The sequence below is a fragment of the Pleurodeles waltl genome, chromosome 8 (assembly GCF_031143425.1).
Source record: "Pleurodeles waltl isolate 20211129_DDA chromosome 8, aPleWal1.hap1.20221129, whole genome shotgun sequence".
NCBI lineage: Eukaryota > Metazoa > Chordata > Amphibia > Caudata > Salamandridae > Pleurodeles > Pleurodeles waltl.
The window spans coordinates 532,741,876-532,757,568 of record NC_090447.1 but is presented as its reverse complement, the minus strand read 5'-3'; the positions used below and the strand labels follow the sequence as shown (position 1 = coordinate 532,757,568).

At 42.6% G+C, this 15,693-nt stretch overlaps 1 protein-coding gene across 1 annotated transcript in view; it reads left to right on the top strand.

The window, feature by feature from the left end:
* The window catches only part of UGGT2 (UDP-glucose glycoprotein glucosyltransferase 2), a 1,372,316-nt gene that overhangs the window by 791,386 nt on the left and 565,237 nt on the right, over positions 1-15,693 (top strand). The window contains exon 20 of the mRNA XM_069204567.1: positions 675-769. Coding sequence (XP_069060668.1) covers positions 675-769 — 95 coding nt within the window. The remainder of the gene's footprint in view (positions 1-674; positions 770-15,693) is intronic.

Below are 15,693 nucleotides of genomic sequence, written 5' to 3'. Positions count from 1 at the left end.
AAGATGGTTTGCAAGGGAAACTGGACATCCTAGCAGGTAAACCACCACTCAGCCCCATTGTAAGCAAGAGTCTCGGGGTGCTGTCTTATTGTTAATATTCTTGAGTTCTATGTCTTTAACTTGAGATGTATTTCTCTTATTTTTGTAAAATAAAACTAGGTTCCAAATAATTATAGATGTCTGTTCTGGATCTTTAGTTCCTATTTGCTCTTCTGATTTCATGCTCGTTCCTTAGCGTTTGGACGCAGTCGTGCATTAAGTAAATTCCCTTGTCTGTGGGTTTCGGTGCAGTTTAATGAAACGCTTGAACTCTCAGATTAGCATGGGCATTATTCTAACTGAAAAAGCCCCTGTACATAGCATTATCGGTATTATTATTATCTTTAGAAGTAAGTATGTCTTCAGAAGAAAATGTTAAGCGTGCATTCATCTAATGCAGTTTCTTTGTTCTTTGGAGAACACCTATTGCTAATATTTGGTGTAAACGTCCTAAACACGTTCTGTGGTATGAAACCAAAACATTAAAATTGTAAACTGTGCCTATGAAGTGTTTTAACCTATTGTAGTGGCGGTTTTGAAGCATTAGTTTCGTTCTCACTTATGCTGAAGACTATTTTGGAACTTTTGCTCTTCTAAAGGACGATGTATTTCACTAGGTTATTTGTTGCTTTCAGATGAAGATGTCATTTATGCAGTTACCATCTGGATCATTGCTGATTTTGACGAGCGATCTGGGAGGCAGCTGCTTTCCCATGCTTTAAAACACATGGTAAGTTTCTAGCTACTGTGAACTCCCTGCTACAGAGTTTGCCATATTTGGAGATGTGATGCAAAATTCAGAATTTAGCCTTGTAGTATCGAATTTGTATAGCCCTTCCTACTATTTATTGTCAGTTAATAGATGTACTTAAATGATTCTGGGTGCTAGACACCTAAAAGTAACAAAAAAAGAGAATAAAAAATACAACGGACAGATTTATGAAATGTTTTATCGTTCGATATAGCACATACATTGCCATTGTAGGATTTCCTCCCAGGTCTGTCTTCCTCCCGTATTGTGAGATAACCTGAACCAATAAGAAGAGAGTTAAAAGGAATCGAAGCACATCGAGGCCTGCCCATTCCTGTGCTCATAATGCTTTCCAGCTTCCATGGCACTGCCCCTTCTCTTCCCTCGAGGAAGCTGGTCAAACCTCTGCAGACTACAGGTGTTAAGCATGCACAGCATATTATCTGTTGGGTTCTTTCCTTGTGGTGACTGTTATGGTTAGGGCTGCCCCGACCATACGTTCCCAGGCATGCATTCACTTGGCCCCTGTGTTTGCTATCAGTCGCTGACCTTTTAGTAAGGGAGGAGCTGCATCGTACACTTTAGTTCAGGAGCCCCCCATCGATTGTGCTTATAGTATTTAAGGCCTGATGAGCTCTTGCTTTCTTTGCTGGTCTGTTTTGGCGTACAGTCAACAAAGGGCTTTACTCGTTGACAAACTGCAGGAGATCTAAGCCCTTAACCTGCAGATGCATGTCGGAGTTGTAGACTGCTTGTCAGAGTGACTTCAGGCCAGATGTATCCAAATCACATTTTGCATTCCCTTAATAGCGAATTTTAAGAAATTGCTATATAGGGAATGCTATGTAACTTTCATACAGAATAGGAATCGCTATTAGGGAATCTCTATTAGGGATTGCGACTCCATACGTTCCTATAGGTGCGAATGGTTTTGCATTTCCTAATTTGCGATTTCCTATTAGGAAATTGCAAATTAGGAAATGCGAAACTAAGGATGCCAAGGGTATAAGGCTCCCTTTGATGCACCTCGAAAAAAAGTTGTGCACCTGTAAAGCGCACACATACCCTAGGGGCATGTGTGCACTACATGGCACTTTAAAATAAGCATTTTTAATACATCTTTTTAAATTGCACATGATTACCTTCAACTTGGAGTTAATTGTAAGAGCATCTCCTAAATGCCCAGTTCACATTTACGAAATGCTCGTGACATGTGACTAGGGAATTGCAAATAGGAATTCCCTATTTGCAATTTCCTATTTAGGGAACCCCAAACTGCGATTCCCTATTTGGAGTCGTAATTTTAGGGAATCGCAAAATATTGTGATTCCCTAACATGGGACTGCAATGCCTTTCATACATTGTGAAAGGCTATTTTGCATTTGCAAACAGTGAAATTTAGAGATTCGCAATGTTTGCGAATGCAAAATCGTTTGGTACATCTGGCCCCTAGTTATTTTGAGACAAGCCAGAATGACAGTCAGTAATGGTATTCACCCACAGAACAGCTTTGGGAAACCAATATTTCTACAAAGTTTTTAACTCAGTCAAGCACTGATTCTAAAGAGTTGTCTTCCAAGCTTGACAAAAGGGCAAACTTAGTGATGTTTATTTTTTAAATTGCACAATCACCGTTATGTCCCAGTCTTCCATTTACAATCTGCACTTTTCCTTTGGCCTCTTCATTATTTAACACAAGGGTTATTCTTTGAAGACTTTCCAAAACGTTATGCTGCCAGTCCAAGTTCGTTTTAGAAGATCATGCACAGAGAAACAATCAAGGCTTGGAATCTAGCTTTAAGGTCCACTGTACAACAGGTACTGGATCACAAGATGCTTGTACTTAACTCCTGCGCATTAGCATGTATTCCCAGGGTTAGGCCTTGTTTAGTCTGGCGCCACAAGCCTCCGCACTGAACCCCAGTAGTGCGTTTTCCATTCAGTTCTTCCTTAAATGAAGTAACTCCAGATTATATTCCAACAAATATCATTTAGAAACGAAATCCAACGGTGTTGTGCTTCAGTTTTATTCTTACATTCAATTTGTTAAATTTCAGTTAACCATAAACATCAGACAGTAAACAAATGTTTCAAACTGAAAAAAACATATTTTCAAGGCAAATATTTATTCTTAATTTCATCAGTAAAATTAGCCCGTCAAATTAATTCCTCCTTTCTAAGATCAGAACTGCCCCTAGCAGGGTATCTGGAATAATCGGCATGCAGCGGCTCCCAGCATGGTATCTGATTGTACACAAATAATAGAATGGAAGAATAACATTGAAGTACATCTTCGTTGGATATCGTTTCTGAATGATATTTATTGGAATATTACTCGGAGTAACCCCCCTTTAAGGAAGAACTAAACACCTTCATGCCTTCTGCTCTAAGGCTTAGGAATTAAGGCTACCAAAATGTTTGAGATTTCAGGATCCTTTAAAAGGGCATGGACGTCAATTCACCAAAAGGCCAAGGGTGGTGGAAGTGACATCACACACCATTTGACATTACCTTCACTTTTACGCACATGCTTACACATTCACACACTTTCTCTCACATAAGCACAATCTCACCCACAAGCGTGCACACATACATTTAAAAACGTTTTTGCTTACCTCAGGTGACCGATCATATTCCAGCTAATTGTCCTCCATTTTTTAAATACACTAATAGTGGATAATATAACATTATTCACTATCAGTGCAATAAAACAAATTAACAGAAAACAAGGAAAGTGGAGCCTTGATCGACGTCCATAAGGACAAGCTGACCCTATGTTCCTGGCACTGATTTTGTCATCTCCAAGGCCATGGGTTGCAAAGGTGATGCCAGGGGTCGCAAGGGCCAAGCCAGGGGACACAGCTGCAAGCCCTTGCGACCCCTAAATGATGTCCACGTAAAAGGGCACACAAATAGGAGCATGATTGGCTTCATGGTACCAGTTCCAGCGGAATCCACATGACCAGGTCTCAGTTCTATGAGACTTCTACTTCCCTCTAGATCCCTTGTGGATTGGAGGCCGCTTGGTGTTGCCTTCTGAAGTGGCTTGAAAAATATACCCACACATTCAAAGTATTTAACTATATTTGGTTGTGATGTTTGTTGCACATATTAAAGGAATGTTGTTCCTTTGTAGAGTAAACTCTCTGAAATTGTTTGGTGGCTGGGGCAAAATGTCCCATTGAACAGACAAACTTGGCACATGTGGGCTTTCTTTGGTGCACCAGGTTGAACATCTGCTGCATACCCACAGTGCACTAGTGATTAAATACCAATCTGCCCAATAATATGGTCAAACCTAAAAAAAGACTAAACAGACTACCAAGCACCCCTGCAAAGAGTAAACTAAGTACTATCCCAAATGGCCACCAGTTGCTCTAGAAATATAAAGGCCAGGCCGAAATGGGGCCTGAAAATGGACGATTCTTACTACATTGCTGATTCTAAATGCAGCAAGGAATGTAAAACAGTCACAGGTGGCCACATCAAAGGCATACACAGTAAAAACCACCCTTCTCTTTAACCTCAGCATTGCTCAGTTTTTGAGGAGCTAAGTGACAAATAAGCATAAGTACTGGTTATGTGTTAGAGAGTATGCTCTATCATTTGACATCCACATGTTACTTCAATATGGTTATAGACTATTATAAACAAGTTTAAAATGGCAAATGATTGAACCTTTTGTTAAAACAAGCATTAGCAAACCCAGAAATGGATAACCCCAAATACCTCTAAATTCACAACTTGATGACTGTCTCCGTGCCATAAACACATGGATGATGAATAACCATCTAAAGCTCAAATTGCAAAGGCAGAGAAAGTACCAGTCTACCTCCATATGGCCTAAAGAAATTAAAGCCTCTCCAACAACATCAAGAGAAGTTAGAAACCTTAGAGTAACAATGGATTCATACCTATCCTTAATACTGCATTTTAACAATATCACAATATCATTTCTACACAATGAAAAAACTGTTGCATCTTCCCACACCTTGCATACCAACATAAACCCACACTCGTAGTCTCCAAGCTTGACTATGCCAACAGCCTATACCTTGGTGCACCTGCATTCATCATTTGCAAGATACAACTCATCCAAAATGCTGTCTCAAGACTTCTACTCCACCTTCACCCAAGAGAACGCATGACTCCAGTCCTGCAATCGCTTCACTGGATACCTATGGCTGGAAAAACAATATTCAGGGCATTCTGACTTCCAAGGAAAAGGACTGCTACACCTACAAGTTAAAGTCAGGCCTTGCAAACCAAATGGAGCACTGCGCTCCAGGCTTCCACCCCTTATCGTCATCATGCCACCTTAGCATAAGAAATCAGTAGGAGGCACTGCTTTCTCAGTGTAAGCTGCCAAGCTCTGGTACTCACTACCAGCCAGCATTAAATGCACTAAGGACCATATACATTTCCAAAGACAGTTGAAAACATGGCTACTCCCTAGATAGTACACCTTACCACATTTCAGTAACACAGTCCAGAAAAGTCATAGCCTCAGACGCATATATATATATAGTCTGACTGCTTCTTTTCTTCTCATTAAGACATTCAGATATGGGATTATAGTAAACATTCTCATCCCAACAGATCTCTACACTTCTCTCTCCCTACAATCATGCCAACTCAGGACCGCAACTATACACAAAATCTCTGATTAGACAACCCAATGTATTAAACTGCTAAGCAGACTATATCACAAGAAATATCATAAAGGACTTTCAGAGCTTTTCAAAGTTACCAGCATATTGAAAACCATAAATCTGTGCGTCTGTCTCTCACACTTCATCATCCATCACACTGCTGCACACTGTGTCCCATGACACAATAACCATATCTCTTTGGTCATTGCATGAAATGGAAGCACTTCTCACATAGGATCAAAACAAGGATAGCATCCTTTCCTTTCAAGCACACACAGTACACAGTGTAGCCTGCTACCCATGCAGACACGTGCTTTTTCGCCTCATATAAGGGTAGTAAGTGCAATGTAAATTCTGCAGCACAATACAGTACTTCTCAGTTCTAAAAGGCTCAGCTATTGATCATACCAATGTGTTGGTTTGTGTGACTGACTAGTGCCTTATTCACCCTTTTGTCTTAGGCAGAGGGAAAATACATACTATTCATAAAGTGGCTCGCTCTTTCACAATGATCTGGCGGCTTCAAGCCTCACATGCCCCTATCTCCCAAGTTTCATGTAGCAGTAAAGGTATTTCTTCTCTAAAGTGATATTAACCCCTTAACTTCTGCCCCCCACCCTCTTTCCCCCCCTGAGGTGCTGAGCCCCTTTTTGGCTATTTGGGGTAGTTCGTGCTTAGGCCCCCATAACATTTTGTCCACATAGGCTATCCACACCAAATTTTTGTCCTTTTTTCCCAATGTTCTGGTGATTGTAAAGGAGGAGACCGAGAAATTAGCCAAAGCCAAAATAAAGTGCTAAAATTACCATCTTCCCAGCTTTCAGAAACAGGCAGACTTGAATCAGAAATGCAAAATTTTCAACACAGTTTTGGCATTTTACTGGGACATACTTCATTTTTGCTATTTGTTTTAGCTTTCAGCCTCCTTCCAGTTAGTGACAGAAATGGGTGTGAAACCAATGGTGGATCCCAGACAGATAAACATTTCTGAAAAGTAGATACAATTCTGAATTCAGCAAGGGGTCATTGTGTAGATCCTTCAAGGTTTTCCTACTGAAAGTAACAGCTGAAATAAAACAAAATACTGAAATTGAGTTAAAAAAAACAAAAACACTCATTTCTGTCTACGTTTTCTTCTGTAACTTTTTCCAGCTTTGGCAGATGTTTGAAAGCAATACACCATTACGTCTGCTAGACATTTCTGGTTATGGGGATATATAGGACTTGTAGGTTCATCAAGAACCCTAGGTATCCAGAGCCAATAAATGAGCTGCACCTTGCAATGGGTTTTCATTGTATGCCGAGTATATAGCAATTTATTTAGTAAAATATAAATAGTGAAAAATAGTTATCAAGGAAACGTTTGTATTTCTAAAATGGGCACAAGATAAGGTGTTGAGAAGCAGTGGTTATTTTCACATGTCTGAATTTAGGGGTCCCCACCCTACCATGTGAATTACAGGCATTTCTCAAATAGACTTCTTTGTTACACAGTGTCTTATATTTGGAAGGAAAAAATGTAGAGAAAGACAATGGGCAGTAACACTTGTTCTTCTATTCTGTGTTCCCCCAAGTCTCCCGATAAAAATGGTACCTCACTTGTGTGGGTAGGCCTAGTGCCTGCGAAAGGAAATTCAACATGGAAACATCACATTTTTACATTGAAATCTGACGTGTTTTTTGGAAAGTGCCTAGATGTGGATTTTGGCGTCTAGCTCAGCTGGCACCTAGGGAAACCTAGCAAACCTATGCATTTTTTCAAAACTAGACTGCTAGGGGAATTGAGGATGGTGTGGGGCTTTCACCAAGTTCTGTTACCCGAAATCCTTTGCAAACCTCAAAAGTTGGCAAAAAAAAACACTTTTTCCTCACATTTCGGTGATGGAAAGTTCTGAAATCTGAGGGGAGCCACAAGCTTCCTTCCACCCAGTGTTCCCCCAAGTCTCCCGATAACAATGGTACCTCACTTGTGTGGGTAGGCCTTTTGCCCGAGACAGGACATGCCCCGAAACACAACGTGAACACATCACATTTTTCTAATGAAAACTGACCTTTTTTAGCACAGTGCCTAGCTGTGGATTTTGGGCTGTAGCTCAGCCGGCACTTATGGAAACCTATCAAACCTATTCATTTTTAAAAACTAGACACCTAGGGGAACCCAGGATGGGGTGACTTGTGGGGCTCTCACCAGGTTCTATTACCCAAAATCATTTGCAAACGTCAAAATGTGGCAAAAAAAACACTTTCCTCACTTTTTGGTGAAGGAAAGTTCTGGAATCTGAGGGGAGCCACAAACTTCCTTCCACCCAGAATTTCCCCAAATCTCCCGATAAAAATGTGTACCTCATTTGTGTAGGTGGGCCTAGTAGTCGCGACAGGAAACAGCCCAAAATAGAATGTGAACACATCACATTTTTCTAATGAAAACTGACCTGTTTTTAGCGAAGTGCCTAGCTCTGGATTTTGGCCTCTAGCTCAGCTGGCACCTAGGGAAACCTACCAAACCTATGCATTTTTTAAAACTAGACATCTAGGGAAACCCAGGTTAGGGTGACTTGTGGGGCTGTGCTCTCACTAGGATTACCCAGAATACTTTGCAAACCTCAAAATTTGGCAACAAAAACACTTTTTTTCACGTTTCGGTGATGGAAAGTTCTGGAATCGGAGAGGAGCCACAAATGTCCTTTCACTCAGCATCCCCCCAAGTCTACAGATAAAAATGGTACCTCACTTGTATGGGTAGGCCTAATGCCCACGACAGGAAACGCCCTTAAACGCCACATGGACACATCACATTTTTACATTGAAAACTGAAGGGTTTTTTGTAAAGTGCCTTGCTGTAGATTTTGGGCTGTAGCTCAGCAGGCACTTAGGGAAACCTACCAAACCCACACATTTTTCAAAACTAGACACCAAGGGGAACCCAAGATGGGGTGACTTGTGGAGCTCTCACCAGGTTCTGTTACCTAGAATTCTTTGCAAACCTCCAAATTCAGAGAAAAAAAAACACTTTTTCCTCCCATTTCGGTGATGGAAAGTTCTGGAATCTGAGGGAAGCCAGAAACTTCCTTCCACCCAGCATTTCCCCAAGTCTTTTGATAAAAATGATACCTCACTTGTGTAGGTAGGCCTAGTACCGCAACAGGAAGCGCCCCAAAATACAACTTGAACACATCACATTTTTCTAATGAAAACTGGCCTGTTTTTAGCAAAGTGTCTAGCTGTGGATTTTGGGCTGTAGCTCAGCCAGCACTTAGGGAAACCTACCAAACCTGTGCATTTTTGAAAACTAGACACCTAGGGGACCCCAGGATGGGGTGACCTGTGGGTCTCTCACTAGATTCTATTACCCAGAATCTTTTGCAAACCTCAAAATTCACCCAGCATTCCCCCAAGTCTCCCGATAAAAATGTTACTTCTCTTGTGTGGGTAGGCCTAGTGCCCACGACAGGAAATGCCCCTAAACACAACATAGACACATCACATTTTTACAGTGAAAACTGTTTTTTTTTTTGGAGGGTGCCTTGCTGTAGATTTTGGGCTGCAGCTCAGCAGGCACTTAGGGAAGCCTACCAAACTTGTGCATTTTTGAAAAGTAGACACAGAGGGGGACCCAGGATGGGGTGACTTGTGGGGCTCTAGTGCCCACGACAGGAAACATCCCTAAACGCAACATGAACACATCACATTTTTAAATTGAAAACCTTTGCAAACCTCAAAATGTGGCGAAAAAACACTTTTTCATCACATTTTGGTGATGAAAAGTCCTGGAATCTGAGCAGAGCCGCAAAATTCCTTCCACCCAGCATTCTCCAAGTCTCCCGGTAAAAATGGTACCTCACTTGTGTGGGTAGGCCAGTGCCCGTGACAGGAATGGATCACACAAGGGTCAATGGTAGTCCTTGCATAAGGGCTACTATTAACCCTGGAGTGATCCATTCCTGACGCAGGCACTAGGCACAGGCACACAAGTTGGGTTGTGTTTTTATCAGGACAAATGGAGAAACCCTGGGTGGTAGGAATTTTGTGGCTCACTGCACCTTCCTGTAGTTTCTGTGACAAAAAAGCAAGGAAAAATAGTGTTTTAATCAACATTTCACATTTGCAAGGTATTCTGGGTAAGAAAACTTTGTGAAATCCAGACACACCACACTTCTGTGGACTGCCCCAGGTGTCTAGTTTTCAGAAATGTCTGGGTTTGGTAGGGTTCCCCTATATGGCCAAAGAGCCCAGAATCAACTACTCAGGGGACTGTCGTACAAAACTAGGCTGTTTTGTGGTAGGTAATTTTGATGTCTCCACAATCCGTTTTGGGTACTTCCCTGTCTCGGTCACTTGCCCACCCACACAAGTGAGGCAATGTTTTTCTCTGGTGACATAGTGGAATGCTAGGTGGTAGAAAATTTGTGACTGCCTGCAGATTCCGGGACTTTCCCTCACAGAAATGCAAGGCAAAAGTATTTTTTAAGCAAAGTTTGTGATTTCAAGGGGATTCTGGGTGAAGGAAAACCGGTGAGAGCCAAGAAAGTCCTGCACCCTTGGACTCCCCTAGTACTAGTATGTTAAAGTTAATCCACCATCACACTGGTTGGTTTTAGGACCTCCAGAAATTATGGTTTCAAAGCATGAATACTTCAAAGTATCTAAAAATTGAAACCAAGCCTTCTGAAGTTGAGCTATAGAGCCATGTCAAGGCACCAACCACTTTATGGTCCATTCACACGCCATTTAGGCACAACAACCAACCCTTTCCTACTGCCAGCCACGGGCCCAATCCAACCAATCACTGCACTCACATTAACTTACTTCTGCCAGACAAGGGCCCATCACATTCATACGCCACATGACGGAATAAGTTTGACTACATTTTACCACCTGTCAAGTAACCGCCTCCTTCTTCCTGGACATTACCGAAGACATGCGTAATAAACCTTTACTAATGACTCCCATGACAGTCACTGGAGGCTCAGGAAGACATGTTTTTCATGCGCCTTTAGCACACTCACTGTGCTAAATCTAACTCCTTCCACTTTGTGGATGAAAGTTGGGGGTGTTCGAGTATGCTGTGCAAAGCCTATTCCTCAAATTGAGTGAGCATATCTACCTTTGAAACTAAGGCAGACATGCTGGGGAATTTTCACGGTGTTCCCTAAAGAGAAGGTCATAGGCTATGAAAAAGGGTAGTGTTTGGCACACAGGGTAGTCCGTGAGAACGTAGCATATGTCCTAACCAATATTACATGCAGTGCTGTGACTGTAATGCACTTATCATTCAGCAAACTGAACATCTACTAAGTTCTGATGGAGGATGAACATGAAAAGCAGGTCAAACACTGACACATACGTGTCATTGTCCTTCAGTGCTGGGAAGGCACCAATGGGTTTGAATCCATAGGTGTAGATGATGTACATTTGTACTACCTTTACTATCTGCCTCCTACCTGTGCTATATGCCTGTGAAAGCACACCTATCATAAGCTTTCCGTACCCATTCATGTCTATGTCCTCATCAGAGTCCTGACTAATCTTGTATAATTGCTAAGTGAACCTATACTAAGGCCTTCCGCCATTAGTGACTTGAAGCTCAAGAAAACATGTCTCTCATGATCCATCAGCGCACTTACTGTGCTAAATCCATCTCCTTCCAGTTTGTGAATGCAAGTTGGGGGTGTCCAAGTATGCCTTGGGAGGCCTACTCGTCGAACTGAGCGAGCATATCTACTGTTGAAAATAAGGCAGACATGCTTGTGCAGAAATCCTAAGGTCTCTAAAGTAAAAAGTCAAACAACTATCCTGTGGGACTCAATCACCAACACTTCTACTTTTTCTATGAAAGCGAAGCTACAAATTCAGTTTGCACACTTCCAAACAAGTAGAAATGTTGGTGAATATGTCCAACATGACATTTGGTTGACTTTTTACACTTACTCAGGTTTTCATTGGCAATCCTGGTGATCCTTGTGTAGCATATATAAGTTCCCTGACAAGCACTTCAAAATTCAGTCATACCTTTAACGTTTTGCCACACAAGGTACTCCGTGACAATGTGGCATATGTTCTGTCCATTAGTATGTGCAGTATGAGGACTACAATGCATGTTAATTGAACGGAACACCTACCACGTTCTGACGATGGAGCTAGGTGTCAAGCAGGCCACAAGGAAGTCCTTGATTTCCTGAAGTAGATGAAGTAAAATTCTACGGCTGCTTTCCTAACGAAGCAGTGGCCCATGAACATTCAGTATCCATGCACAGCCACTGAAAGGATTACCCAAAGGCAGCTCCACCTCAGTCGATTTCCCAGAACTTTGCTTTAGTATGATACAACGTTAAGCAGGTAGGGACACAGAGGCCTGGTTGAGATGAGCACTGGGGACAGTAATACCGACTTTCCTGCTGCTTTCCATGCTTTGAGCATACTTTACAGCGATGACATGGGCGAACCTATTTGGCTGTTTTATGAATGCGATCAGTAAAGTGTCGCTCCTGCTGCCTTGCCACATCCTCCACAACATATGAGGTTGAGGCTGCTGCTTCTGTAAAAGCAGTGAGGCTTTCAATTGCAGACAACTGGAAGTCGAGGAAAGTCCTGAGTCTTGCTGTGGTTGTCTGACGATACACAACATACGCATTGTATGTTGCCATCTGGATCAGGTGGGTAAACAGTTTCTTGTACCAAGTGTGAGTTTATATGGTTGAAGAACCTGGTTGTTCTTGTCCACTCCGCCCATGTACTTATTGTAATCAAGTATACAGATGGGCTTGTGGACTTCGGCCATCTGACCCCAAACCATGACTGGGGAAGTGCTCTCATCATGAATTGTAGTGAGCACATATACATCACGCTTATCCAAGAACTTGACTGCGAGCAGTTTGTTGGAACGCAACGCAGTACTCTGGGATTTCTGGAGCTTCTTGCAAACAAGCTTCTGCGAGAATCCTTTGCGGTTACAATGAACTGTACCGCAGACCACAGTGCCATCTTTGTAGAGGTCACTGAACAGCTCTACTCCTGTATAGAAATTGCCCCAATAAAGGTTATGAACTTTGTGAAGGAGTGGCTGGGAAAATTCCCATACAATCCTATCTGTGACCCCTAACGCAGGAGGGCAACCTACAGGGTTTAGGGTGGAGTACTTCCCTGTATACACTCTCAAGCTGTACACATAGTCAGAAGAGCTCTCACACGGCATGTACAGCTTTATGCCATAGCGACCTCTTTTGCTCGCAATGTACTGTCTGAACAGCAGCCGTCCTTTGTACAGGATCAAGGACTCATTGACTGCTATATTCTTTCTAGGAGTATAGAACTCTAGAAACATGGAAGACAAATGTTCCTCAACAGGCCGAATTTTGAACAATCTGTTGTGGTCTGAATGTTCCCGGGGCAATACAGCAGAATTGTCAATGAAATGCAGCATGCGCTGCAGTAGCAAAAAACGATCTCTGCTCATGTATGGTGCGAAGATGGGGGTTACTCAAACCGTGCAAGTCGTCCAGTAGGAATGCAAGGGCGGTTTCTGCACTAACCCAATTTTGAGCATAAGGCCCAAATATATCTTCAACTCTGCCAGCGAAGTGGGAGCCACTGGAGTGCCCTAGAACGGGGCCTTCGAGTGCCTCCATGCTCCCTCTGAAATTGGTCTGCACACAAATTTGTTTGCTGCACAATTTTCTGAAGGAAGTCGACATCCAAAAATAGATGGACGTTGTCGACTGGCAAAAAGTTGGCTGTATCGACTTTACATTCAGCATCACCAGTAAAAGGTGGAATTTAGGGCTGAAGTAAATCTGGGGACTGCCAAGAGAGCACTCTCTCTGTGCTTGCCCCCGCATGCACCTGCTCTCTGGGTTGGGCTAACCCGCTGTTGTCCGACTGCACAGATTATGCTTGCGAAGGGGCAGCACAACTGGCCTCATCATCTCCCTCAGAATCATTGGCAGAGGTGTCGTTGGATGGGACTCTGCCAACTGAAAAGTCACTCCCAGATTCTGCCCCATTGTCCTCTCCCTCAAATGCTGTCTCAGTCTCTGATCCTACCTCAGAGCTATCCTCCATAACGAGGCTTGAGCAGCAGTCATCCAATGAGATGGCATCTCTGCTACTGGCCAAACTGTCCCTTTAAAGTACTAGCCTACGTAGAAGGCAGATAGTCATAAAATTGCTTGTGGGTGTGGGTGATGTGTCAGCAGTAAATGTCACCTTACCTTCGCTTCTTCTCTGATTCAGCAGATTCTCTGAAGACACCGAAAAAAAAAGACACACTATTGCTTCACCTTACCACATACCCATCATCACAGCTTTTAGCGCTGGTGGCACCCCAATGTGACAGTCATTCATATATATATATATATATATATATGTGTAGTGAGAGAGAGAGAGAGACAGAGACTCTCCACATCACTCCTTTTTTTTATAAATGTGTGCTTTCCCTGGTGGGGGGGGGCTAGGGGGGTTATGATCACCCCAACCCCCCCCCCCCTGGCCCCCTCCCCCGGGGACCTTTTTCTTTTAAATATAATAAATTTCCTCCCTAAGGATCCGTGTAGGAAGGACCGCCCCAACCATTTTTAAAATATATTTTTTAAATAACATTCATTTGAAACCTTGGGGGGCACGATCACCCCCCAGGAGAACCCCAATGTGTTTTTCTTTTAAAATATGCCCTCACGGGGGGCACTTACATGGGGCCGACCCACAAGCACGATCCCTGGTGACTAGGGCAGTTTCCTGGAAACGGTGCAAGGAAGGCATTGATGGAAAGGGGAGACTTCTCCGTTGCTCTGGTGGGGAAAAATGTGACGTCAACGCACCTCGAGACGTGCTGATGTCACAGATAGACGGGATAGGGGGCGGGGCAGACGCGGAAGTTCGTCTTCGTCTCCTGGGATAAAAAAAATAATCCTCTGGTGCATTGCACCAGAGGATTTTTAAAACCCCTCCCTGGCATCGGCCAGTTATCGTGACCCGCACCAGGGAGGGTGTGCGCACCTATGGGGTTAAAGGTGAATAGAAAGGCTGAAGCAACATGGAATAGGATTAATAGATAACAGGGCTAATTTAAAGTTTGGTGGACATGAGGTCCATCTCTAAAGCGAGTAAATAACCAGAACTAAAGTATAGCTGTGCAAGAGGGTTAGCGAAAATCTGCTCAGTTTAAAAGTCAAGAAGAGTCTGGCACAAAGTCTGCACAGTTAAGAAGGTGAGAGAAGTCTAAATATAGATCTAATAGACAGACTAGTGTACAGTCTGTCTTTGTGAAAATAAGCAATAAGACAGGCACATCTCCCTAAAAAGGGCTCATTTTATAGGTTTCAGATACCGAAAGGCATACTCTCGACATGAGATCTGCCATCATAGGGCTGTACTAATAAAGTAACTTGCACATAGACCAATAGTTAAACCTGAAAATATGATACATTGAATAAGAAACCTTTAGAAACATCTGCGTTCATGCATAATTATAAAAAGTTGTACAGAGGGAATATGAAAAATAATGACATTTTGTGAAGAAGTAAAAACAATACACAGTGCATCTGCTTAGACCAACCGGGAAAAGAGACTTGAATATGTTGCAAGTACAAAAACATTCAGCACAAGGCCCCCTTTTAGTGGAAAACAAATTAATGCATTTCAGCACAGCAGAGTAAACAAAACGAATTCTGTTTTACTTAATTTCTAGAAAGGAAAAACACAGAATGAAGCATGCACGTAGGAAACTCGTTCATGTAATTTTAAATGCTACATTTTCTCTGTCACAGCAAAACGAATGTCAGTGCAGGCTGACAGAATCAGCCCATCCACCACAATACAGTTACTTTGCTCATGACGAATAGCCTCTTCATCCCGCCTCTACTAGGATTGTAGCACACTACGGTCTGGAAATCGGAGGTAAATCCTAGAAATCCAGCATATTTTGTCATATTTTGAGAGTCATTACATTACATGCACTTTGCCTCAAAGATAGGTATTTTCAGGCCCTGCCTGCTCACCCGAGGTGTCCCACTAGCAAGTTATGTCCAGGTGGCAGCATCCCTGAACACCAGGCTGGGTGGCCCCAATTTGTGTAGGCACTGTACAGTAGTTGAAAATTAGCCTTTTTATTTCAGTGTATATCTCTACATTTGTCCCTGATAATCTGCGATGTAGCCAGCCCGCAGCTTGGTTTAAGTGACTGGCCATTCCAAAAGTATAGAAAACCCTGTTCTCAATACTTTCAAGCTGGCCTCCATGTTGCTTTTTTCAACTTGG